This window comes from Ahaetulla prasina, chromosome 5, assembly GCF_028640845.1.
Source record: "Ahaetulla prasina isolate Xishuangbanna chromosome 5, ASM2864084v1, whole genome shotgun sequence".
NCBI classification, from domain to species: domain Eukaryota; kingdom Metazoa; phylum Chordata; class Lepidosauria; order Squamata; family Colubridae; genus Ahaetulla; species Ahaetulla prasina.
Window position 1 is genome coordinate 70333171 of NC_080543.1, and position 24542 is coordinate 70357712.

The window sequence follows — 24542 nt, forward strand, 5'->3', positions numbered from 1 at the left end:
ATTGGGAAAGGAGTCCGGCAAGGCTATATACTATCACCCTGCCTATTTAACTTATATGCAGAACACATCATGAGAAAGGCAGGGCTAGATGAATCAAAAATTGGAATTAAGATTGCCGGAAGAAATATCAACAACCTCAGATATGCAGATGATGCCACTCTAATGGCAGAAAGCGAAGAGGAACTAAAGAGTCTCTTGATGCGGGTGAAGGAGGAGAGTGCAAAAGTTGGCTTGAAACTCAATATTAAGAAAACTAAAATCATGGCATCTATCCCTTTCAATTTCTGGCAGATAGATGGTGAAGAAATGGAGGTAGTGGCAGATTTTATTTTCCTGGGCTGCAAGATCACCACAGATGGGGACTGCAGCCAAGAAATTAAAAGATGCTTGCTCCTGGGGAGGAAAGCTATGGCAGAAAGCTGTGGGGGCTCCCACCCTCTGGAACGAACTTCCCCCAGGTCTTCGTCAACTTTCTGACCTTCAAACCTTTCGCCGCGAGCTTAAAACACATCTATTTATTTGCGCAGGACTGGATTAGAATTTTAAATTTTAAATTTGGTTTTAACGGGGTTTTATTATTTTTATTGCAATTTTTAATATTTGGCCTTATTTAATATGTTTTTTAAATTGGTGTTTTATTTTCTATTTATATGTATGTTTTTATTAGGCTGTAAACCGCCCTGAGTCCCTCGGGAGATAGGGCGGTATAAAAATGTGATTAAATAAATAAATAAACAAACAAACAAACAAACAAACAAATAAACAAATAAATAAATCTAGACAGCGTACTAAAAAGCAGAGACATCACCCTGCCTACAAAAGTGCATATAGTCAAAGCTATGGTTTTCCCAGTTGCAATGTATGGCTGTGAAGGTTGGACCATAAGAAAGGCTGAGCGCCAAAGAATTGAGGCCTTTGAACTCTGGTGCTGGAGAAGACTCCTGCGAGTCCCTTGGACTGCAAGGCGAACAAACAAGTCAGTTCTAGAGGAGATCAACCCTGACTGCTCTTTAGAAGGTCAGATCCTGAAGATGAAACTGAAATACTTTGGCCTCCTAATGAGAAAGAAGGACTCACTGGAGAAGAGCCTAATGCTGGGAAAGATTGAGGGCAAAAGAAGAAGGGGACGACAGAGAATGAGGTAGCTCGATGGAGTCACTGAAGCAGTTGGCATGAGTTTAAATGGACTCCAGAGGATGGTAGAAGACAGGAAGGTCTGGAGGAATGTTGTCCATGGGGTCGCGATGGATCGGACACGACTTCGCAACTAACAACAACAAAGTCATCAAAGTCCAAGGCATTCCCAGTAAGCAAAAGTAGCACAAGGCAGACAACAAGAGCTCTAGAGCTGGTACATACAGATTTGATGGGGCCAATGCAAGTCAGTTTGGGAGGAGCAAAGTATCCGGTGGTCATTGTTGATGACTACAGCATCATTGGTTTCTGCTATTTACTAAAGAGTAAAATAGAGGTGCTACAGAAATTTAACCAACGGGTAAGCTTCATAGAAAGGAGACATAAATAACAGGTATGTCAGCTGCAAACTGACAGAGGTTCAGAATTCATGTTAGCAAGTTTCAACAATGGTCAGGACAGTTAGGAATAAAACTGACAGCTTGCCTCAGATCAATGTTTAAGAAAATAAAGACCCAATTCCATCATTTTGAAGAGATTGTAATTTTTACTAAACATGTCAGATTGCAAACAAAGCTAAGCCAGAACTGAAAGTATACTAAAAATACAGACGTCATATCCTCTGCTGAACCTCCTCCCACTAGAGTTCAAACAGTCATAATCCAATGTCGTCTTCCTCCTTGGCCACATGTAGTTTCACTTCTGATATTCTCCCTCTGTCAATCTTCTGGATGGAATGCGAAGCAGGCAACTCCCGTTACATTCAGTTCAAATCAAATCAGTTCAAACGTTTGTTTGAAAGACTATCTCCCCCCCGCACACACATGCAATGTCAGCTGAACGCTGGCAACAGTTCAAACCTCCCCCCTCCTCCATAAATCATGTAAGACCTTCAGTAAGAAGAAAACCTTTAACAAAGTAATAAACAGTAAAGCAGTCTAGTAGGAGAAATACACTTAAATAAAGCGGAGGCTGACATTTGGCCCTCCTTCGAAAAAGGACATTAGTCCTGGAAAAGAAAAGAGAAATGTTAGGGTTTATCAGGATATTTGTCATAAAATTGTGCTAGCTTTTTGGGGGCACGAACATCTTCTTTGTTAACACATTCTTCTTGTGATAGAGGAAAGTGTTTCCAAGCTACCAAATATTGGATTTTATTTCTATATTTTCTAGAGTCTAGGATTTCCTTAACTTCAAAGTGTTCTTCCCCTTGTATGAGGATTGGTACAGGGGGCTTAGTAGGATTAGTCCTAAGGGGGGATGTGTGTTCAGGTTTGACTAAGCTAACGTGGAAAACTGGGTGAATTCTTCTCAAAGATTTTGGCAGTTCTAGTTGGACAATCACTGGATTGATAATTTTCACAATGGGGAATGGTCCCATATATTTGGGTCCAAGTTTTTTCGATTTCTGTGTAGTTTGCAAATATTTAGTGGACAAGAAAACTTTATCTCCTACTTGGAATTTTTTCTCAGGAGCTCTCTTTTTATCTGCTTATTTTTTGTGTGCGTGATGTGCATCGTCTATTGCTTTGTGTGTAATTTTCCATGTACTTTGCAATTGCTCTATCCATTCAGCCAGTGATGGAATCGATGGTTTTTGTTCAGGGAGTTCAGGAATGGGGACAACTTCTTGACCTGAAGCCACTTTGAATGGGGTGAACCCAGTGCTGCTATGAACGGAATTATTGTAGGCTACTTCTGCAAAAGGTAGTAGGTCCACCCAATTATCTTGTTGATAATTAATGTAACGGCGTAGATATTGTTCCAGTACTGAGTTCAAGCATTCACAACCCCCATTAGTTTGAGGATGGTGGGAGGAGCTTAATCCTTGGGCAGAGGATTAAGCCGCAAAAACTCTTTCCAAAATTGAGAAGTGAATTGCACCCCCCCGGTCTGAGATTATCTGTTCCGGAACTCCATGTAGTCTGTAGATGTGTTGCACAAACAACTTTGCCAAAGTTTTTGAAGAAGGTATTTTGGAACATGGGATGAAGTGCACTTTTTTTTTTATTTCTTTTGTCACAACAGAATACACAAACAATTGTTATAGATAAAACAACATATTTTGAAGAAAATATACATATATGTATAAAAATATGCATCAACTATATCAATTTGATATGATGAAGGGAACAATAGGACAGGAACGATAGGCACTTTTGTGCTCTTATGCACGCCCCTTATAGCCCACTTAGAAATGGGGTGAGGTCAATAGTAGACAGTTTTTGGTTGAAGATTTTGGGATTTTGAGTAGAGACTATGGAGTCAGGTAATGAGTTCCAAGCATTAACAACTCTGTTACAGAAGTCATATTTTCTGTAATCAAGTTTGAAGCGGTTGACATTTAGCTTGAATCTATTTTTTGCTCTTGTAATATTGCGATTGCTGAAGTAGTCTTTTATAGGAAGGATATTGCAATATATGATTTTGTGTGTTAAACACAGGTCATGTCAAAGTCGACGGAGTTGTAAGTTTTCTAATCCCAGGATTTCAAGTCTGTTTGAATAAGGTATTTTGTTGTTTTCGGAGGAGTGAAGAACTCTTCTAGTAAAATATTTCTGGACTCTTTCTATTGTATTTATGTCAGAGTTGTGGTATGGGTTCCAGACGGATGAGCTGTATTCAAGAATAGGTCTGGCAAATGTTTTGTATGCTCTAGTTAGTGTAGAGTTTTTAGAAAAGAAGCTGCGTAAAATTAGGTTTACAACTCTTAGGGCTTTTTTCGCTATGTAGTTGCAGTGAGCTTTGGCACTAAGATCATTAAATATGAGAACTCCAAGATCTTTGACAGGGTGGGGGTCATCAGTTAGGTAATGTCCATCAAGTTTGTACTTGATATTAGGGTTCTTTTTTCCAATATGTAAGACTGAGCATTTGCTGGTTGAGATTTGGAGTTGCCAAGTTTTAGACCAATCAGAAATTAAGTCGAGGTCTTCTTGAAGGGTAGAAGTATTATTGGTGGTATTAAATAGTTTGACATCATCAGCAAAGAAAACACAATAACTTGAGATGAGGTCGCAGAGATCATTTATGTATAGTATGAAGAGTGTTGGTCCAAGAACACTACCTTGAGCAACGCCACTTTTGACAGGAACAGGATTAGATATAGCGTTGCCAATTTTGACCACTTTTCTGTTTGACAGGAAGGCATTTATCCAATTGTGAAGAGGTCCCGAAATGCCGCAGGATTTTAGTTTGAGGAGTAGTTTATCATGTACTACTGAATCAAAAGCTTTGCAGAAGTCTATGTAGATTGCATCTATTGCTTTTCCTTGATCAAGGTTTGTAGTCCATATGTTTTTGCAGTGGAGAAGTTGTAGATTACAAGACATTTTTTTTCTGAAACCAAATTGTTTATTAGAGAGAAGGTTGTTTGTTTCGAGATGGAGTGTAATGGATTGGTTTATGATGGATTCCATTACTTTGCATGAGACACAACATAGAGAGATAGGTCTGTAATTTTCAACAAGGCATGGATCTCCCTTTTTGAAGATAGGGATGACTGTGGCTAGAGACCAGAGTTTTGGAAGGGAACTAGTTTTGAAGGCTTTATTAAAGATAATGCTTAGGGGTTCAGTTATATTAATTGAAAGTTTTTTAAAAAAAGTATGCACATAGTCCATCTGGTCCAATAGATAATGATGGTTTCAGGTTGCGAAGGGCTTTTTCAACATTATCTTCTGTAAAGTCCACGTGTGTTAGGTCGTTGTTTTCTTCTGTGGAGTCTATGTGTGTTGAGTCGTTGTTAACATTTTTGATACGATTGAGGAATGTTGGATATGAGCCATCACTGTTTACAAAGACTGAGCCGAAGAATGTGTTAAAGAGGTTTGCTTTAATTGTTTCGTCGGTACATTCTTTACCGTTAGATTCTTTTAGTGGTGGAATGGTTCTTGTTTCTTTTAGTTTATTGTTTACAAAATTATAAAAAGCACGACTGGAATTGGTGCGTAGAAGGTTTTCTTCTTGTTTAGTGTGGTAAGTGTTACATTCTGTTTTTATTTGGTTGCAAATATTTTTGTAGCGGTTTTTGAAGTTTGTTACATAACCTTTTTTGTTTTTTTTCCAGAGGGATTTTTTTTTGGATTGCAGCTTTTTTATTGATATGGGAAATTTGCTTTTCCTATTGATTTTGGTGATGATTTGTGGTACATATAGTTTGATGATTTTATTAATTTCAATTAGGAATACTTTATAGTGGTCTTCTGTAGTGATACAGGTTGAGAATAGATTATGCCAGGCAAGAAATGAGAGATCATTGTTTATAAGGTCATAGTTGGCTTTTTTAAAATTGTAGTTTGGAGTACTATTGTTGAGACGATTTATGCGAGGGCGTATGTTTAAATAAAAGTCTATCATGCAGTGGTCACTGTTGGAAAAGGGTTCTTTTACTTGTAGTCCATAAATAGAGTTTGCATTATTACAAAGGATGAGGTCGAGGCAGTTCTTGAGTCTAGTATTGTTAGAACAATACTAGACTTGTTTGGAGAACAGTTTGTTTGAGAACACTTGTTTGGAGTGTTTTTTTGGAGTTTGTTTGAGAACACTTGTTTGGAGAACAGGTCCATAACTACCCAGATCACTGTATTGCCTCCACTTTCGGGTAACTCCACTATGAAATCCATGGATATTTCTTTCCATAGGTCTTCTGGCTGGGCTACTGTTTGAAGCAAACCAGGAGGCTTCCATGGTGGTATTTTAACTGCTGCACAAACAGGGCAACTCGCTATATAAGATTCAATGTCCTTTTTAAGCCCTGGCCACCAAAATTGTCTTTTTAGGAGGTGTAAGGTTTTCACAAACCCAAAATGTCCAGCCATTTTAGCATCATGACAGCGTAGAAGTATGACCTCCCTCAGAGATATAGGGACGTACAACTTTGCCCCTACCCAAGCCAGTCCATTGCGAAGAGTACACTCGTGCGAATGGGCTAAATACCAGTCCTTGTTTAAGGCTTCCTTCAGCAATTTGGTGAGGTCATCCAGTAATGACGCATCGGTTTGTGCTTGGTTATGGGTAATTGCCAGGGCAGCTAGTTGTTGAACTGGGAGTATAGGGCGCGCCTCTTCCTTGCACGTACTATTGTACTGAGGTAAATGGGAAAGGGCGCTAGCCAGGAAGTTCTTTCCCCCTGAAATGTATCACAAGGAAAAATTAAACCGGTTAAAGTATTGGACCCATCGAGCTTGCTTTGGCGATAGTTTTCTGGGAGTTTTCAGGGCCTCTGATCAGTCCACACTTCGAAAGGTCATTTGGCTCCCTCCAAGAATTGTCTCCAAGTTTGGAGAGCCCAAGACACTGCACAAGTTTCTTTCTCCCAGATGGCCCATCTTTGCTCTGTTTCAGTGAGCTTACGAGATGTGTACGCGCACGGTTGAAGCTCACCTTTCACATTGTTTTGGAGTAAAACAGTTCCGACTGCCACATCACTAGCATCGGTTTGAACCACGAATGGGGACTCCATGTCAGGGTGCTTGAGGACCGGCTCGGCGGCAAACAATCGCTTCAGTTTTTCAAAAGCGGCCTGACCACGCCAGTGGTAAGGAAGGTTTGGGTTAGTATTTCCTTTTGTTTTGAGGAGATTGGTGATTGGCAGGGCAATGTCAGCAAACGAGGGAATGAACTGGCGATAAAAGTTAGCAAAACCCAGGAAACTTTGAAACTGTTTGTGGGTGCGAGGGGGTGTCCTGTCTAGTATTTCCTGGACTTTTGCTGGATCCTCCAAGCCTTCAGAGGAAATACAGTATCCCAGGTAATAGATTTTTGTTTGATGAAATTCACATTTAGACAATTTTGCATAAAGCTCAGCAGCCAGTAATTTTTTGAGTACTGCTCTTACTAGCTTCACATGCTCCTCCATGGTCTCTGTGTAGATAAGTATGTCGTTAAGATAAACAAGAACCCCTTTAAACAAATGTTCATGGAGCACTTCATTTATTAGTTGCATGAAAACTGCTGGGGCCCCTTGCAATCCAAATGGTAGAACTTGGAATTGGAAGCAACCAAGGGAACAATTGAACCCATTCATCCCCTTCTTTTATGCGCACTCTGTAATACGCTTCACGTAAGTCCAGTTTGGTGAAGAATTTTCCTTTGGGTAAGTGGGCAAGCATATCCTTCATGAGAGGCATGGGGTATACATTCTCCGTGCACACACAATTTAAATTAATATAGTCGACTATTAAGCGAAAGTGCCATCTTTCTTTTCCCGGAACATGACTGATGCTGCAACCTGAGGCCTGGCCGGTTGAACGAATCCTTGCTCCAAATTTTTATCTATAAAGTTTCGCAATTCTCCCAATTCATTCTGGGTCATGGGGTATGATTTTGGTTTCGGGAGTTTCACCCCTGGAAGGATGTCTATAGCACAGTCTGTAGGCGTATGGGGAGGTAGCACGTCAGAGGCCTTTTCACTAAACACCTCTCGTAAGTCCCAGTACTCTTTAGGAATTTTTTCCTCCCCCTCCAGCCGTTCAAACATCGACCCCAGTATCTCAGGGGGATCGGGGTCGGGGGGGGGGTTTAAAGTTATCTTCTCCTTCTTTTGTGCCCTTGTGAGGAGTCGCAACACCCCCGTTCTCCAGTTTATTTTCAGGTTCTATTTCCAGAGCCACGAGAGAACCAGTACAAGTGGCTGGTCCATCCCTGGGGCCACAATAAAGTTTATGATTTCTCGGTGGTCTCCTATGGTCATCTCTATGAGTTCTGTCACAAAGTGGGCTTGGCCTCCCCCCGCCGCCAACCCATCTAGCTGGCAAAAAGCTATGGGCCTGCTCAACGTTTTTAGCTTTAGTTTCATTTTCTCCACCACCTCGGGGCTGCTGATACATCGGGTACACCCAGAGTCTAAGAGGGCTAGCATTTCCCCCTGCATTCCCGAGGAATGGACGCACAGTTTTACTGGAACGGTAAGGGGGCCCCCTTTCCAACTCACTTGGAGATCCTCGTAGGATTCCAAAGATGGCTCGCTGTCATCTGACCTGGAAGGAGTCCCAAGTTCCTCCTCGATGGGAGGAGCATTCTTGGCGACATCCGCTCACCTCGTTGCGACCTCTCACATTTTAGTTTCCGCCTGCACCGCTGCTTTTCTAGGGGTCGTCTTTGGTGCCAGCTTTGCACGACAATCAGCCGCTTGGTGGCCTTCCTTTCCACATCTGAAACAGCCCATGGTTTTCTTCTTTCCACCTTCAGCTGCAGCAGAATCCTTGGCCGGTTCTCTCTGGAACTGAGTTGGGGGCTGCTTCCAAGCACGATGACTTCGCAGGTGGTCCTTGGCTAGGTCGATCTCCATTTCTGCTGCCAGGGTGTACCAGCCATGCAGGGTAGTCGGGGATGCTCGGGCACTGCACAACTTATATAAATCCCTGTTTAAGCCATCTTTATATATGTCCAAAAGAGCCACTTCCGACCACCCTCTCATGAGAAGAACCAGATCACTGAACTCTTGGTTGTAGTCAGCCACTGGTCTCCTCCCTTGTCTGATGGACCTCATGCGAATCTTGGCCTTCTGCTCTGCCAAGAGGTCCTCAAATCTCATTTTCAGGGCTGCCATAAAGTGGTGGTAGTTCCTCAGGAGAGAGGAATTCTCTTGGTACAAGGATACGTACCAGGAAGCCTCCCTTCCACTCAAGACTTGGGTCACGCTTCTCACTTTAGAGGCTTCTGACAGATAATTTTCCTGCATGTGGCTGTCCACCATAGCCTGGAATAACCCTAATTCCTTAGGGTCCCAATCAAACTTCCTGGGAATTGAAGGAATTTTAGGTTTTTTCCTTCTGCGAGGCAACATTTGTCCAGCAGGGGTCCCCCGGCCTCTATCAGAATCTGCAGCCTCTGGAGAACGCAGCTCAGGCTCTCGTTCCTCCAGAATTTCTCTGCTGTATGCCGCTCCCCCAGTGGCTGTCAAAAATTCTGTTTCCACTTCTTCCCCCTCCCTCCAGGGATTCTGGGTGGGGACCTCATACCTTTCACGGTCTGCCTGTCACTCAATCACCTCATGATACAGTCTGACGGCTTCTGCGATTTGTAGCTCATCCTTAATTAACTCTTCACGTTGCCAATCTGACAGTTTCTTTTTCTGTTTACATCTTTTAACTCCGGATTGTAGCTCCCCTGAGTCTGGAAGTTTTCCAAAATCCAGTTTGGCCTTCTCCCATCTCTCCTCTATTTGTAGTTTCTCCAGCCACTCTGCAGAAATTCCTGAATACTTGGGAGGGCCCGATGTGGCTGCCAAGCCTGCTCCCATCTCCTCCGGCTCATCTTCTGGGGTTGGCTTTCTCTCCAGAAAAGATTCCTTATCAGCTCCTCATTCATGCTCCGATATCGTTAAGAAAAAGTTTTCAGTCCCCTAGGTTGTGATCCTGGATGACTGATTTTAGTGAGTGCTGGCTTAATGTCATCTTGCCTCAGATCAATGTTTAAGAAAATAAAGACCCAACTCCATCATTTTGAAGAGATTGGTAATTTTTACTAAACACGTCAGATTGCAAACAAAGCTAAGCCAGAACTGAAAGTATACTTAAAACACTGACGTCATATCCTCTGCTGAACCCTCCTCCCACTAGAGTTCAAACAGTCATAATCCAATGTCGTCTTTCTCCTTGGCCACACGTAGTTTCACTTCCGATAGTCTCCCTCTGTCAATCTTCTGGATGGAATGCGAAGCAGGCAACTCCCGTTACATTCAGTTCAAATCAAATCAGTTCAAACGTTTGTTTGAAAGACTATCTCCCCCCCCACACATGCAATGTCAGCTGAACGCTGGCAACAGTTCAAACCTCCTCCCTCCTCCATAAATCATGTAAGATCTTCAGTAAGAAGAAAACTTTTAACGAAGTAATAAAACAGTAAAGCAGTCTAGTAGGAGAAATACACTTAAATAAAGAGGAGGCTGATAAAAACAGAGATGCACAAATCTGTACACAGCAGCTGAGAATGGCATGACTGAGAGGCGGAATGCTGTATTACAGCCAGTGAAGGACTCGCTGCTGGAGGATTCTGGTCTGAGCAGTTCAAATTGGGGTGAAGCCATTTTGATTGCTAATTATTTAATCAATAGGCTGTGGAGTTCCTCTATTAATGATACTCCATATGTTGTACTATATGGGAGAAAGCCATCTCTGGCACATTTAACGGTGTTTGGAAGCAATGCATGGGTGCATATTCCAAAAGCAATCGGGAAAAGGTCAACCAAAGGCTAGTGTCAAGGTTCCAGAAAAAACCTCTTCTGCATAAAAAAAACTCAGAAGCCATTGTTTTTCAGAGTTCTTTACTAGCATGAGGAAACTGGCACACGATGAGTGAAATTCCAAAACTGAATTTCCGGATTCTTTTCCCAGTTATACAAACCCCAAGAGTCCCACCCCCCTGACCCCTTTGATGGTCACATGGTCCCACGTTCTCCCAGTTCATTTGAATATCTCCTTGCCACTCTTCCTGCAGATGTGAACACCATCCGACCTTGACCGCTTGAAGAATGTTACCATACCCCTCAGCCCCCCTTCTTCCCCTCAGGGGAAAAATGTGGCAGCGTCTGGAACCCTAAAGTCTAGTATGGTTTCCAGGCCTGACAGCTAGAAAGCTTAGGTTTACAAGCTATGAGCCTGGCTCAAAAAGCTATTGTTTTACCGATGGGAGCAATAGTCATTTCCAGGTCTGCTAGCTTTGCAGAGCAAAACTGGAACAGAATTTTTGGAGTGATCCACTTAGTGACGGTGAACCACTTAGTGATGATAACTCACTTAGTGACAGTGTCAGCGTTCAGGGAGAAGTTGAAAAAGAACAAGAAAAAGAGTCAGGAGTAGATGATGCTTCAGTTATGAAGCAAGAGACAGTTGAAACACAAGAGCAGTCAATGACACACTGGTCAGAGCGATGGAACATGGGGATTCCACCTGAAAGATATTCTGCTGGTGAGGTTAAGGTGTGTAATGTGTGGTATGAGCCAAGAAACTATCAGGAAATATTGGCATTACCCAAAATTGAACAAGTAAAATAGAAAAAAGCCAAGGACAAAGAAATGAAATCCATGGGTGAACATAAAGTGTTCACATAAACACAGAACAGAACAGAACAGAATAGAATAGAATTTTTTATTGGCCAAGTGTGATTGGACACACAAGGAATTTTTCTTGGTGCATATGCTCTCAGTGTACATAAAAGAAAAGACACCTTCATCAATTTACAACACTTAACACTTAATGAATAGTCATAGGGTACAATTAAGCAATCAGGAAACAATCAATTACAGTATAAATCATAAGGATATAAGCAACAAAGTTACAGTCATAAGTGGAAGGAGGTGGGTGATGGGAACAATGAGAAGATTAATAGCAGTGCAGATTTAGTAAATAGTTTGACAGTGTTGAGGAAATTATTTGTTTAGCAGAGTGATGGTGTTCAGGAAAAAACTGTTCTTGTGTCTAGTTGTTCTAGTGTGCAGTGTTCTATAGTGTCGTTTTGAGGGTAGGAGTTGAAACAGTTTATGTCCAGGATATTTTCACAGCCCTCTTTTTGATTCGTGCAGTATACAGGTTCTCAGTGGAAGGCAGGTTGGTAGCAATTGTTTTTTCTGCAGTACTAATTATCCTCTGAAGTCTGTGTTTTTCTTGTTGGGTTGCAGAACCAAACCAGACAGTTTTATAGGTGCAGATGACAGACTCAATAATTCCTCTGTAGAACTCTGTATCAGCAGCTCCTTGGGCAGTTTGAGCTTTCTGAGTTAGCGCAGAAAGAACAGTCTTTGTTGTCCTTTTTCGATGACGTTTTTGATGTTAGCTATCCATTTTAGATCTTGCGATATGGTAGAACCTAGAAATTTGAAGGTTTCTACTGTTGATACTGTGTTGTCTAGTATTGTGAGAGGTTGAGGTATGGGAGGGTTTCTCTTAAAGTCTACCACCATTTCTATGGTTTTGAGTGTGTTCAGTTCCAGATTGTTCCAGTCGCACCACGAGGCTAGTCATTCAACCTCCCATCTGTATGCGGATTCATCATTGTCTCGAATGAGACCAATCACTGTTGTGTCATCTGCGAACTTCAGTAGTTTAACAGATGGATCGTTAGAGATGCAGTCATTGGTATACATAGAGAAGAGAAGTGGGGAGAGCACACAGCCTCGGGGGGGGGGCTGTGCTAATTGTACAGGTATCTGATGTGATTCTGCTTAGCTTCACCTGCTGCTTCCTGTTTGTTAGGAAGCTTGTGATCCACTTACAAGTCATTTCAGGTACCTGTAGCTGGTTTAGCTTAGTTAGAAGAGTGTCTGGAATGATGGTGTTGAATGCTGAGCTAAAGTCTACAAAGAGGACCCTTGCATTTGTATAGGTCTTTGGAGATTCAAGATGTTGTAGGAGGGGGCGTGGCCATGACCGTGGTGGGGTAAGGACCTTTCCTTCACTTCACAGGGCTTAATAATGAAGATTTATGAGGATTAATGCTGTTTGGAATGCACCGTTATGGATGAAAGTTAATAAATCATGAAGTGGAAGTGTTAACAGCCCAGCAGACTGAATTTAAAACTGGTAGGTCATCTGAAACTGCTTGAATTAAGGAGTTTTTACTGCGTGGGATGACCGAACTGGCAGACACAAGGAGTTTGGAATAAACTGTTGTCTTTTGCTTTCCTTATTATAATTATCGTGTTCTGTGTTAAATGCTGAGGCTAAGGAATATCAAAGACTGAATTTGCTAATGAGAAGAATTTTAATTGAAGAGATCGATCTTTTGTGTTGGACTGACTGGCTGATTGGCTGAAGAAGATTTTATTAGGTGGTATAATTTTTTTATTATTTTTCTTTTGAGAGGAAATTAATAGCTTGTTTATATTACAGAAAACAAAAAAAGGACTTTGTTTTGAAGTTCAAGCTGGTTTGTTTTTTTTTTCTCTCTGCCGACGTGGAGAAAAAATGGCGCTGATTAAGCTGTGAGGTAATTGTGTTTCTTTGTGGAGTGAATATGACTCATAAGTTACTGATAAGCTACTAACGAGTGCAAATAAGCCGTTTCGCTTCAATTAAAGATTGTCGTCCCTTGATCTTCATCAAGAGCCTCTGTAAAATTGGTTTGACTGCTGTCCTTTGATCTTCACTAAGACTCTTTGAAAATTGGAATCCCAGTTTGAGAAATTTTTGGTTTGTTTTTTCAAAATGACTCAACAACTTTCAGAAAAGCAGCAAATTGCTGCAGCTTTAAATAAAATTGGGGAAAAAATAGCAGCACTATCAGAGCGTATAGATAATTTGACATTTAAACTGACATCCGAAGTGCAAAATTTAAAGCAAGATATGGATGATAACTTTGCTAAACAAAAAGAGGAAATGACAATGATTAAAGATGAAATGGAGCAGCTGCATGTGCATGAGGCAAAAGTAGATCGGCAAATTGGCAAAATATTTTATAAAATGAGCAGCAAGATAAGAGAATTTGTCTTTTGGAAGAAGAGATGAGGAAATATAATTTTGTTATCAGAGGAATCTCGGAAGAAAGGAAGATAAATTGAAACAGCGGGTTTTGAAATGGATTAATGATTTGGATACGCAACTTACGTTCACAATAGCAGACCTGGCAAGCGTTTTAGAATTGGATATAGAAGGCAAAATGGTTCTAACAGGAATGTGTTTGTCAGGTTGGCAAATCTTGGTGATAAGTTGGAAGTTATGGCCAAGTTAAGAGAGTTGGGAGATGCTTTGAAGTTTGAAGGGAAGACTATTCAAGTCTTCCCGGATATATCAAGAGAAGAAAGGGCATGGAGATTTTTTAAAACCAATTACAAAAGTTTTGAGAGATAATGGAATTAAATACAATTGAGGCCACCACAACAATTGAAATTTTTTATAAAGGAAGGATGCGTACAATCACCCCAGATATAGATGCATTATTATATTTACGGGAGCTTGGACTAATTGAGATGGAGGATTTAATGGAGATAAAAGATCAAATGCTTCAGATGGGTGGAACATACGTGGAAACATCAATCTCAGAAGAAGAAAAAGGGGCTATTGGAGGGCAAGACTCCAAAGGGTTAAAGAGGAAAGAAATATCACCTGTGTTGGTTGAACAGAAGAAGAGTCGTGAGGATACAGTAGGAGAAGAAGCAGATAAGAGTCTTGGAAAATATGAAGCTGAATGCGGGTCATCGCTATCTTTTTTTTTGAGTGATGAATTTAAATAGATAGCCCGAAAGAAGTGCCCCGGGCATTGGCACGTCCCCTCTCCCCCATTCTCTTTATAGAGGCGAAACCGATGAGGATGTGGGGGAAGAAGATTGTTTGTACTTTATTGTTTGTTTGTTTTTTTGTTTTTTTTTCTGTTTTCTTATTGTTGTTTATATGGCAGTTTAATGTCGGGTGGTGGGGGGCACAGAAAGGAAGATGCGGGGATAGGATTAAAAATTTATATTTTAAATGGGAGTTATAAAAATAATGTCATGGAATGTGAAGGGTACAGGGAATCAGATTAAAAGAAGAAGATTGGAGCTTAAGATTAAAAGGGATTTACCAGACATTTTATTTTTACAAGAAACTCATCAGAAATCTGAAGATTCAAATAGAATGTATATAAAAGGTATGCAAATATATGAAAAAGCATTTGGAACTTCAAAAGCTAGAGGAGTTGCAACACTGATATCAGATAGGGTGTACTTTGAAAACATAAGGTAATTTTGGATGAAGATGGAAGATATGTAATAATTGTTGGAAATCTTAATGAGGAAAAAGTGACACTTGTTAATTTATATTTACGAATGAAAACAAAGAGAATTTCTTGAAAAATAACAAAATTTTGGAGAATGAAAGTGTAGGAAAGTAATTGTGGCTGGGGATTTTAATTTAATCAGAGATAAAATAGACAGTACTAATCCCACCCGCTGTGGAGGAGCAAATAAACTGGGATTTTAAATATGTGGATGCTTCAAACGCGTGGTTGATGTGTGGAGAGAGGTTAAAGGAATTGAGAGAGTATACACTTTTTTCTAAGATATATAATACATATTCTAGAATTGATTATATTTTTCTTTCTAAAGATTTGTTGAATAATGTGGATAAGGTAGATGTGGGAATTTTAAAGATTCTGATCATGCAGAAGTTATGGTGGACTTAGATTTTAATTTTGAGAAAAAGAAGCTATTGGAGATATGACGAGAAATTGTATAAAATGAAAAGGATAAAAATGGATACTTAAAAATTGGAGGAAAGTTGGAGATTAAATGATAACGGGAGGTTAAATTTGAAATTGTTTGGGATGCGATGAAAGCGGTGTTTAGAGGAGAGTATTAAATTATCAAGTAGGAAATATAAAAATTATAAAATTAAAATGGAAAGAGATAAAATAAGATTAAAGAATTGGAAAATCAATTTTGCTTACTAAAGAAAAAAAATTCTTCAGGAGCTTAATATGTTAAGAAATAAAATGATAGAAGAAGATACAGAGTTAGTAAAAGAAATTTGAGATTTTTTAAATAGGAATTTTTGAATTTAGTAATAGAAATTCTAAATTATTGGCAAAGATGGCGAAAGATAAAAGAGAGAAGAGAGAAATTGGAGTTTTGATAGATGATAGAGGTATAAGATGTTATAAAAAATTAGAGAAATGTGAAGTGGTTAGAAACTTTTTTCAGAATCTATATTCAAACAAACCAATTAATCGGGGCAAATTGCAAAGCTATTTAGAAAAGTATGTGGTGAAAATTGATCAAACATATAAGGAATTGATGGAAGAAGATATAACACAAGATGAGATTAATGGAATAATACAAAAATTAAAATTAGGGAAAGCTCCAGGTGAGGATGGATTACCTGTTGAGTTTTATAAAGAATTTAAAGAATTAATAATACCAAGACTGCAAAATTATTCAATGGAATATTACATGGTGGGGAAGTACCTTCGTCATGGAATAGAACGGTGATATCCCTAATTCCTAAACCAGATAAAGATTTAGAAAGGATTGAGTCCTATCGGCCCATTTCTTTAATTAATCAGGATGCAAAGATATTTACTGCTATTATAAGTAATAGATTAAATAGATTTATAGATAGATATATAAGTTATAATCAAGTAGGCTTTGTGAAGGGTAGATACATGAGTGATATTGTTAGAAGAGTATTAAATATTATAGATGTAGCTGAATATAATGGTGATAAAATTGGTATAGTATCATTGGATATTTTTAAAGCTTTTGATTCTGTACAATGGGAAACAATTAAAGTAATTGTGGAGGCTTTAGGCTTTGGTAATAAGTTTATACATGTTATTTCAAAATTGTACCAAAAGAGCAGTGCAAGAGTGAAGGTGAATGGAATATTAACTGAAGAGATAAAATTAGAAGCTGGTACGAGACAAGGATGTCCCTGTCCCCAACATTATTTTTATTGGCTATGGAAATATTGACAAAATGATAGAAAAGATGAAGAATTAGAAGGATATAAGGGGTATAAGATAAATTTGTATGCGGATGATACTTTAATTATTTTGAAAAATGTAGAGAAAGATTTGAAAAGATATATAAGCATTTGATAGAATTTGAAGAAATGACAGGATTGAAAGTAAATTGGTCAAAGTCAGAATTATTGATGGATAGTAATGGTAATGAGTCTGAGAATATGCAAGAGCAATTTGGGATAAGGATTAAAAACACATTGAAATATTTGGGTATAGTGCTTTCATTTAAGGTTAAAGAATTGAAAAAACTTAATTATGATGTGGTGATTAACGAAATTGAGAAGAAGATAGATAAATATAAAATTTTAAAGTTGTCTTGGTTTGGTAGAATTGCAATGTGTAAGATGATGGTGCTGGCCAAGTTGAACATTTTACCCGAGATGCTACCACTAAATCTGACAGAGAAAGATATTGAAGGATATCAGAATAAACTGGAAAAATTTTGCAATGGTGGCAAAAGACCCAGATTAGTGAAGAAAATGTGGTATCAAAATCAAAAGGAAGGTGGATTAGGAATCCCCAAATTATTTAATTATTACTGTGCGTATGGTATCCGGATAGTGGTAAAAATACTTAAAGGTGAAGATAATTATTGGAGAGATTTAGAGTTAAGGATATAGAGAAATTTGGATCAAGGTGGTTTTAGATAAAGCAAATTTAAAATGTGTAAGTAGAAGTTATTGGTTAAAGGATTAAGTAAAATGTGGAACAAATTTGTTAAAATTTTAATTCGGATATAATCTTTTGGGGAGACAACTGGAATTTGGCGATTAAAAATAATATAAAACGTAATGAAGTGATTAAAGAGGAAAATATAGAAATTATTAAAGATTGGATAAAAGTTATGGGAAATGAAAGGAGGAATAAAGAAATTATTGAAAAATTAGGGTTAAGTTGGTTTGAAAAATACAGATAGAAAAATGGACAAAAAACTAAAGGAAAATTATTCGATAAATAGATGTGAAACTGAATTTGAATATTTAGTATCTCGGATTATGAAAGATGAAATTGGGCTAAAGGGACTCGTTAGTAGGGTTTATAAGATTATAAATTCTGATGAAAAATTACAAAGAGTGATGAGGACAAATTGGGAAAAAGATCTTAATATTGAAATACCAGAATCAGATTGGAATGTGAATTGGAAGAGTAGAATTATGAGAACTTTATCTATAAGGATTAAAGAGCACAATTATAAAGTTGTTTGAAATGGTATTTGACTCCAGTAAGATTGTCACAAATGGATAAAAAACTAGTAAAAATGTTGGAGATGTGAGATGGAATTGGGGACTTATGAACATATGTGGTATAATTGTGATAAGGTTAAAAGTTTTGGCAACAATTGGAGAAAATGATATTTGAAATGATGGGGAAAGTAATAACATTGAGAGTGGAAACTATATTATTGTTGGTAATTAAGGAAATAGAATTAACAAAATATGAAAAGAATTGATTAGAATTATGATTATAATAGGTAGAATTATAATAGCTAGATATTGGAAACTAGATGTGATTTTTAGAATAGAAGAGTGGAATTCTGAAATGTGGAAATTAGCTTTAAATGATAAAATGACATGTGATATTAAAATTAGAAGTGGTGTGTATAAAGAAGATATTTTCTGGAAGACTTGGAAACCATTTGTGGACTTTGCGCTTGGAACATTGGACGCTTCAGTACCTGTACCTCGAGAACGTGGATTTTGGCAATCATGAGGATATATCCGAAGACCCAAATCTTCCTTTTATGTATAGCACAAGGGTGTAATAATGTATTTTCTTTTTGTTTGTTTGTTGCAAAAAAAAATAATAAATAAAAAAAAAAAAAAAAGATGTTGTAGGATGTAGTGCAGAGCCATATTAACAGCATCATCTGTTGATCTATTTGCTCGGTATGCAAATTGCAAGGGGTCTAACAGTGAATCTGTGATGGTTTTCAAGTGGGACAGCACAAGCCTTTCAAAGGTTTGTTAGAGCAACTGGTCTGTAGTCATTCAGTTCCTTGATAGTGGGCTTCTTCGGCACTGGGATGATAGAGCGTTTGAAGCAAGAAGGAACATAGCACATCTCTAGTGATTTATTGAAAATATGGGTGAAGATGGGGGCCAATTGGTCAGCACAGACTTTTAAGCAAGAAGGAGTTATCTTGTCTGGGCCTGGAGCTTTTCCTGGCTTTTGTCTGTGAAATAGGTCTTGCACTTCCTTTTCTGTGATCACTAGGGGTTGTGAACCCAATGGGATGGGGTCAGTTGTAGGAGGCTTAGCTGTTGTTGGTGTGTCTGAGATGGGGGTTGTGAAAATAGGTGGCTGTAGTTCCTTTCAAACCTGCAGTAAAATACATTCAGGTCATCTGCCAGTTGTTGATTTCCTTCAGCCTGGGAAGGAGGTTTGCCATAGCCGGTGATATTTTTAACAGGTTTCCACATGTTTGCTGGTTCATTTGTTGAGAATTGATTCTTTAGCTTTTCAGAGTAGCTTCTTTTTGCTGCTCTGATCTCTCTTGTTGTTAATAATAATAATAATAATAGTAATAATAATAATAATAATAATAATAATAATAATAATAATAATAATAATAATAATAATAATAAAAAATTTAATTTAATTTGTATACCGCCCTCCTCCCGAAAAACTCAGGGCGGTTTACAGCCACAGTAAAATACAAAAACAACACATACAATACTAAAAACAAACATTAAAAAACTTATTCAATTGGCGCCATTTAAAATACAATATCAACCCTGTAAAACTAATAAAATTTAAAACCCATAAAATCAATTAAAAATTTTAAAAATTCAAGCCAGTCCAGCAAGACGAAATAAATAAGTTTTAAGTTTGCGGCGAAAGGTCCAGAGGTCAGGTAATTGTCGAAGTCCAGGGGGAAGTTCGTTCCACAGGGTAGGAGCCCCCACAGAGAAGGCCCTCCCCCTGGGGGCCGCCAGTCGATATTGCTTGGCTGACGGCACCCTAAGGAGTCCCTCTCTGTGAGAACGCACGGGTCGTTGGGAGATAGAAGATGGTAGTAGACGGTCCCATAAATATCCTGGTTCTAAGCCATGGAGCACTTTGAAGGTAGTCACCAATACCTTGAAGCACACCCAGAAGACAACAGGCAGCCAGTGCAGTCTGCGCAGGATGGGTGTTACATGGGAGCTCCGAACTGCTCCCTCTATCACCCGCGCAGCTGCATTCTGGACTAACTGGAGTCTCCGGGTGCTCTTCAAGGGGAGCCCCATGTAGAGAGCATTGCAATAGTCCAAGCGAGAGGTAACGAGAGCATTACGTTTCCGGCCTGATTGTACAGCATTTTATCACCTTTTCTGTAGGCTTCCTCTTTGGAATGACCTAGCTGTTTTAAGTTTAGCTGTGAACCAAGGTTTGTTGTTACTGTATATTCGCAAGTTCCTTGTCGGTACACGTAGGTCTTCACAGAAGCTGACATATGATATTACAGTATCTGTGAGTTCATCCAGGTCTCCAGAAGTATCTTGAAAAATAGTGTTTGCCACAAGGTTGCAAAGCTATATGATGTAAATGAGTGTACAAAAAGAAAGTACTGCCCAACAATAAGGTACAATATAAAGCGAAATTAGTGGCACATGGTTTTTCACAAAAACGTGCACTATGATGAGGTATTCATGCTAACTGTAAAGAGTGAAAGCATAAGGTTGGCACTAGTGTTGGCAGCGGCACGTGGCCATAAAATTTGGCATCTTAATATAATCACAGCATTCTTCAATGCAAAATTAGAGGAAAAAATTTACATGGTTCAAGCACCAGGATATGAAAGCAAAATGCCTAACACTATATATAAATTGAACAAGGCCATTTATGGGCTGAAGTAGTCAGCCGGGAATTGGAATATTTGTTTAGATATGGCATTTAAGGGTCTTGGGTTCAAGAGTTTCAAGGCTGATGGTTGCATACATACTGGAAAGTTAAAAGGTGGAGTACACCATGAGAAGAAGATTAAGTTACTTGGTTTTATGTCTATTCCAGTCATGAAGGGAGGAGTGTCAGTGTGTGAATTCGTGAATTGGAATAGACATGGTAACAGGTCAGCCAGTGGGGTCTGTTTGGTGACCCAGACGGCTCGGAGCATGGGCGTGGCTTAGGTACACTGATCTGTATATATATGAGTGCCTCTGTATTATATAGCTTCTGTGATTATTGATTCTGTACTTCTGGATTCTGAGTTCTGGTTCTGGCTTCTGCTGTGTGGTATTGTATATAAAGAAGTTTCTTTTATAAATGAAACCTGCTGAATTATTTACTTGTGTGCTGGTTGGATTGCTGCAAACTCTTAACAGTATGTCATGGAAAAAGTACAGTACATTTTCGGTTCACTGGCAATAAAGGTTGGTCCTTGATTAGATCCAATTGGTCCTATCTTTGCTATACACTGTTTAACAAGAGCTTTGACCTGATCATATCCAAGGATGACTAGAAAACCTGGAGAGAAGCCCAAATATATTTACAGTAGTTGCCTCTGCTTTTTTTCCACATGGTTTGAAAATCATCCCTCATAATGGATCTAGGCCAGTGTTGGCTAACCTTTTTGCCATTGCATGCCAAAAGCAGAGGGAGTGGAAGGGGGGTCGTACATGCACGTGCCCACACCCATAATTCAATGCGCCCTGCCCCCTGTGCATGACCTCCCCCTCGCGCTCCCCCTGCTTTTGGCACAATGGTATGGTGAGCCCGGTAGGCCTGTTTTTCGCTCTCCCAGTTTCCAGAGGCAGTTTTGGAGTCTTGGGAGGGCGAAAATGGCCTTTCCCATCCCCCCCAGAAGCCCTCCGGAGGCTGGAAATGGCCCGTTTCCTGACTTCTGGTGGGAAGTAAGGTAAGGGGTTCTACTTAGCTTTACTACCAGTTCGCATGTACGCTGGAGCAGACTGAGGGCAACGCTTGCATGCCCACAGATATGGCTCTGCATGCCACCAATAGCTGAATACGTTCATCCACACTCAGACCACCACTTTCATTACGCTTGACTTCCAATCTCAGAGTAGAATTAGAATACATTTTGGAACTTGAAACACCAATCTTAGAAATTTGGACCTAACAAATTCTAATTTAAGTTGAAAAAGGGGCCTAGTTTGGGCACAATAAAGAAGTTGTGCTTTGAATAGTTTGAGTGCTGCAAATATATAGTGGCCACCTCTTGTTTTGTGGAGTCTGAGGTTGGCAGTTCAGCTCCTCTGGGTATTTTCAACAATGTTTCCATCTGTTAGCAGATTGAAGGATAATCCCCAGGTATTTGAAACAGGAACTTGCTCAATCTAACGTCCAGGAATAGCTCTTGGGTCTTTTGGCAAATGCCATGGTTTTGATTTTTGCATAGTTTGAGTACTAGATGGTCTTCTCTAGAGCTCTTTTAAGGCCAGTAGGTCTTATGTTGAGGAGTTGATATAAAAATTAAAGAGAAGTGCGACTAGTATGTATCTTCCGTACTAGACACTGATCTAGTACAGAACTAACCAGCTTTTTCCAAAGCCATCTTGCTCTACAAGGATATTTTCTTTTTCCAGCAAGTTTGAGATTTCTGTTGTAGGTGTCTTGTGAAGAGTATATAGATTTTGTTGAGAAGGCTGATTGGTTTATAGCTGGTAGGATCACCCTTTTTCTCTTTTTTATATCAAGACACTGATTGCAGATCCCTGGTCTTCGGGGCTCGGTCATGGGTATGTAGATAAAGTGTGAGGCCAGAATGTGGCCCAGAAGTTCAAGTTGTTTTTAATGATCCGTGGAGGGATAAGGTCTTCTCCTGGGGCTTTTCCTAGTCTTAGTTGAGCAGTGAGATTCTTGGTCACTGTCACGGGTGTCCACATTGGCAGATTTTCTATAGTTTTATAGAATTAGAGCTGGATGTTTGTTAGTTTGCAAAGATAGATAGAAACAGCTACATTACCTAAGCACCCTCTCTTCCATGTGTTGGTTGAAAGAACAGACCAGAAATCAGTCAGGTGAGTTTGCATCATAATATTCTTCTCATGCTAGATTGTGAAGTTTATGGTTCATACTCTTCATTTCATTCTGCAATGGAAAGAGAGAAAGATGTGTTTCTTTCCTTCTGTTAAAAATATATTTTGCAAATCTAATAAGCATAATAGAAGTCTGTTGCACATGATTACAGTTCTTTCACTATAAAAATGGATACTTTTATTCCTACCTTTTCATCAGGTTTGCTTTTATTATGGCATAGCAATCTTTTGTTACACATAAAGGGCTATATGCTTTACAGGTATTTTGCTTGCTTGGTTGCAAAGTTATTTGTTAGTTTACTCCCAATATGCTTATCATGTAAAAATTATAGAATATCATAGGTTTGACATACTAGTATTTTAACATTTAACATTTGATATATTGTAATCTTGCAATCACACAGTTCTGCCTTGTAGAAAAAATGGCTAAAAGCATAGAGGAAAATCTTAATATTCAACTAAATGTTTCTTCGTATCCATCATGTTCAGGAATATGTTTTGCAAATTCTAAAAATATATTTGATAGTAAATTGTATATCACCAGATTGTGAGATATTTCCAGTATGGATATATAATTAATTTTTGTGGCCATTTAAAATGACTATAACACAGTTTATTTAAAAAGTCGCAAAACAGAGAATTGATGTAAAAAGTTTGCAAAAAAAAATAAATCCTAATAAAATTCTGTTGCTGAAATATTGCTTTCAGACTACTTCAGGAGAAGATGTTCGTGACTTTGCCAAGGTATTAAAAAATAAATTCCGAACAAAAAGATACTTTGCAAAACATCCGAGAATGGGTTATTTGCCTGTACAAACAGTATTGGAAGGAGACAACATGGAAACGTGAGTGAAGAATATTAATATCTAATTTGATAAATTCTGAGCTTCCCAATTAGCACTGCTCCCTATATTTCCTGACTACATAACATCTTTTTCATTTCTTTCATATTTGTTTATTTTACTGAAAGGAAAAGGCAAGCTGTTGTCTAGGTTGCTATTCTTCTTGCTTTTTTCACCTGAAAATTGTACACTAATTTGGACAAAATAAACATATATTTTGTCGTAATGAATGCTTGGAAATTCTTCCAAATATCTGTAATTTATAGTTGAGTGCATAGAAATGAACACACCCTTTTTTCTCTTGATACAGAGAAAATATTAATGTTTAGATTCAAATTCACAAACCTGTCCCTTGTAATCCTGTAAGATTAATAGAAAAAAATAGCTGCTGGTTATTAAAATTTGCTTCAATGGAAATTGCACTGCAGCTTGCTATTTTTCCATTTTTCTCTTTTAATATTTCCTTTCTCATGTTTTGGCTGCTTTCTTGGACATTCATGTTAGTCTACTGGATCTTCTTGATTTTTTTTTAACTTTCCGTAATTACTTTGCTGCTAAGTTTTTTCTGCCTCTCTCTTCACCTCCTCATTTTTTGTCTTGCAGTCCTGTTACTCTGATCAACTTCTGGCCAATAGATTCTGCGTGAGTACTTTTGCCAAAGTGTCCTGCTATTGCTGCTGCTGTTGCATTCCCTCACTTTTGTTGTTGTTTTTTTTCCATTTTTTTCCATATGTCCATTTCCATCCTTCATTTCCCTTTTATTAATGTTTCTGACAGAAAAAGAGGCAAGCCCATGTCAAGTTAGTAGAAACAACAGATTTAAATGTATTTCACAGATTCACAAATTGTGTACACAATATTTATTTAGATGTTATTTTTACTTTGGAGATTAATGTATTTAAGTCATTTAAGATTTTAGTTCCACAAACTCTTTTATCTAGAAATGGGAAATATTTGAATTGGAATCTGAATAACCACTTTTGGTTGCAAAACTGATAATTTTGAGATGCAATGATAAATTTTGAAAAACCCTACAGAGATTTTATAGAGTATATAACTAGTAGATATGCATATCACATAGTAGGCCTATACAAATACATAAAATTTAAGCTACATATTAGAAAGATTTTTGTCTTAACTTTGACTGATGAAC

The 24542-nt window shown here is 38.6% G+C and overlaps 1 protein-coding gene across 12 annotated transcripts in view; it reads left to right on the plus strand.

Annotated features, from left to right (window-relative positions):
- Positions 1 to 24542, plus strand: part of DMD (dystrophin) — a 1918566-nt gene that overhangs the window by 1805688 nt on the left and 88336 nt on the right. For 10 of the 12 annotated variants that reach the window (XR_009155503.1, XR_009155504.1, XM_058186507.1 and 7 more), the window contains 2 exons: positions 23256 to 23392; positions 23993 to 24031. Coding sequence is in view for 10 of the 12 variants with exons in the window: in XM_058186507.1 (XP_058042490.1) it covers positions 23256 to 23392; positions 23993 to 24031 (176 nt within the window). In the remaining 2 variants the exon portion in view is untranslated. The remainder of the gene's footprint in view (positions 1 to 23255; positions 23393 to 23992; positions 24032 to 24542) is intronic. The other 2 variants (XM_058186499.1, XM_058186501.1) reach the window with 1 other exon arrangement.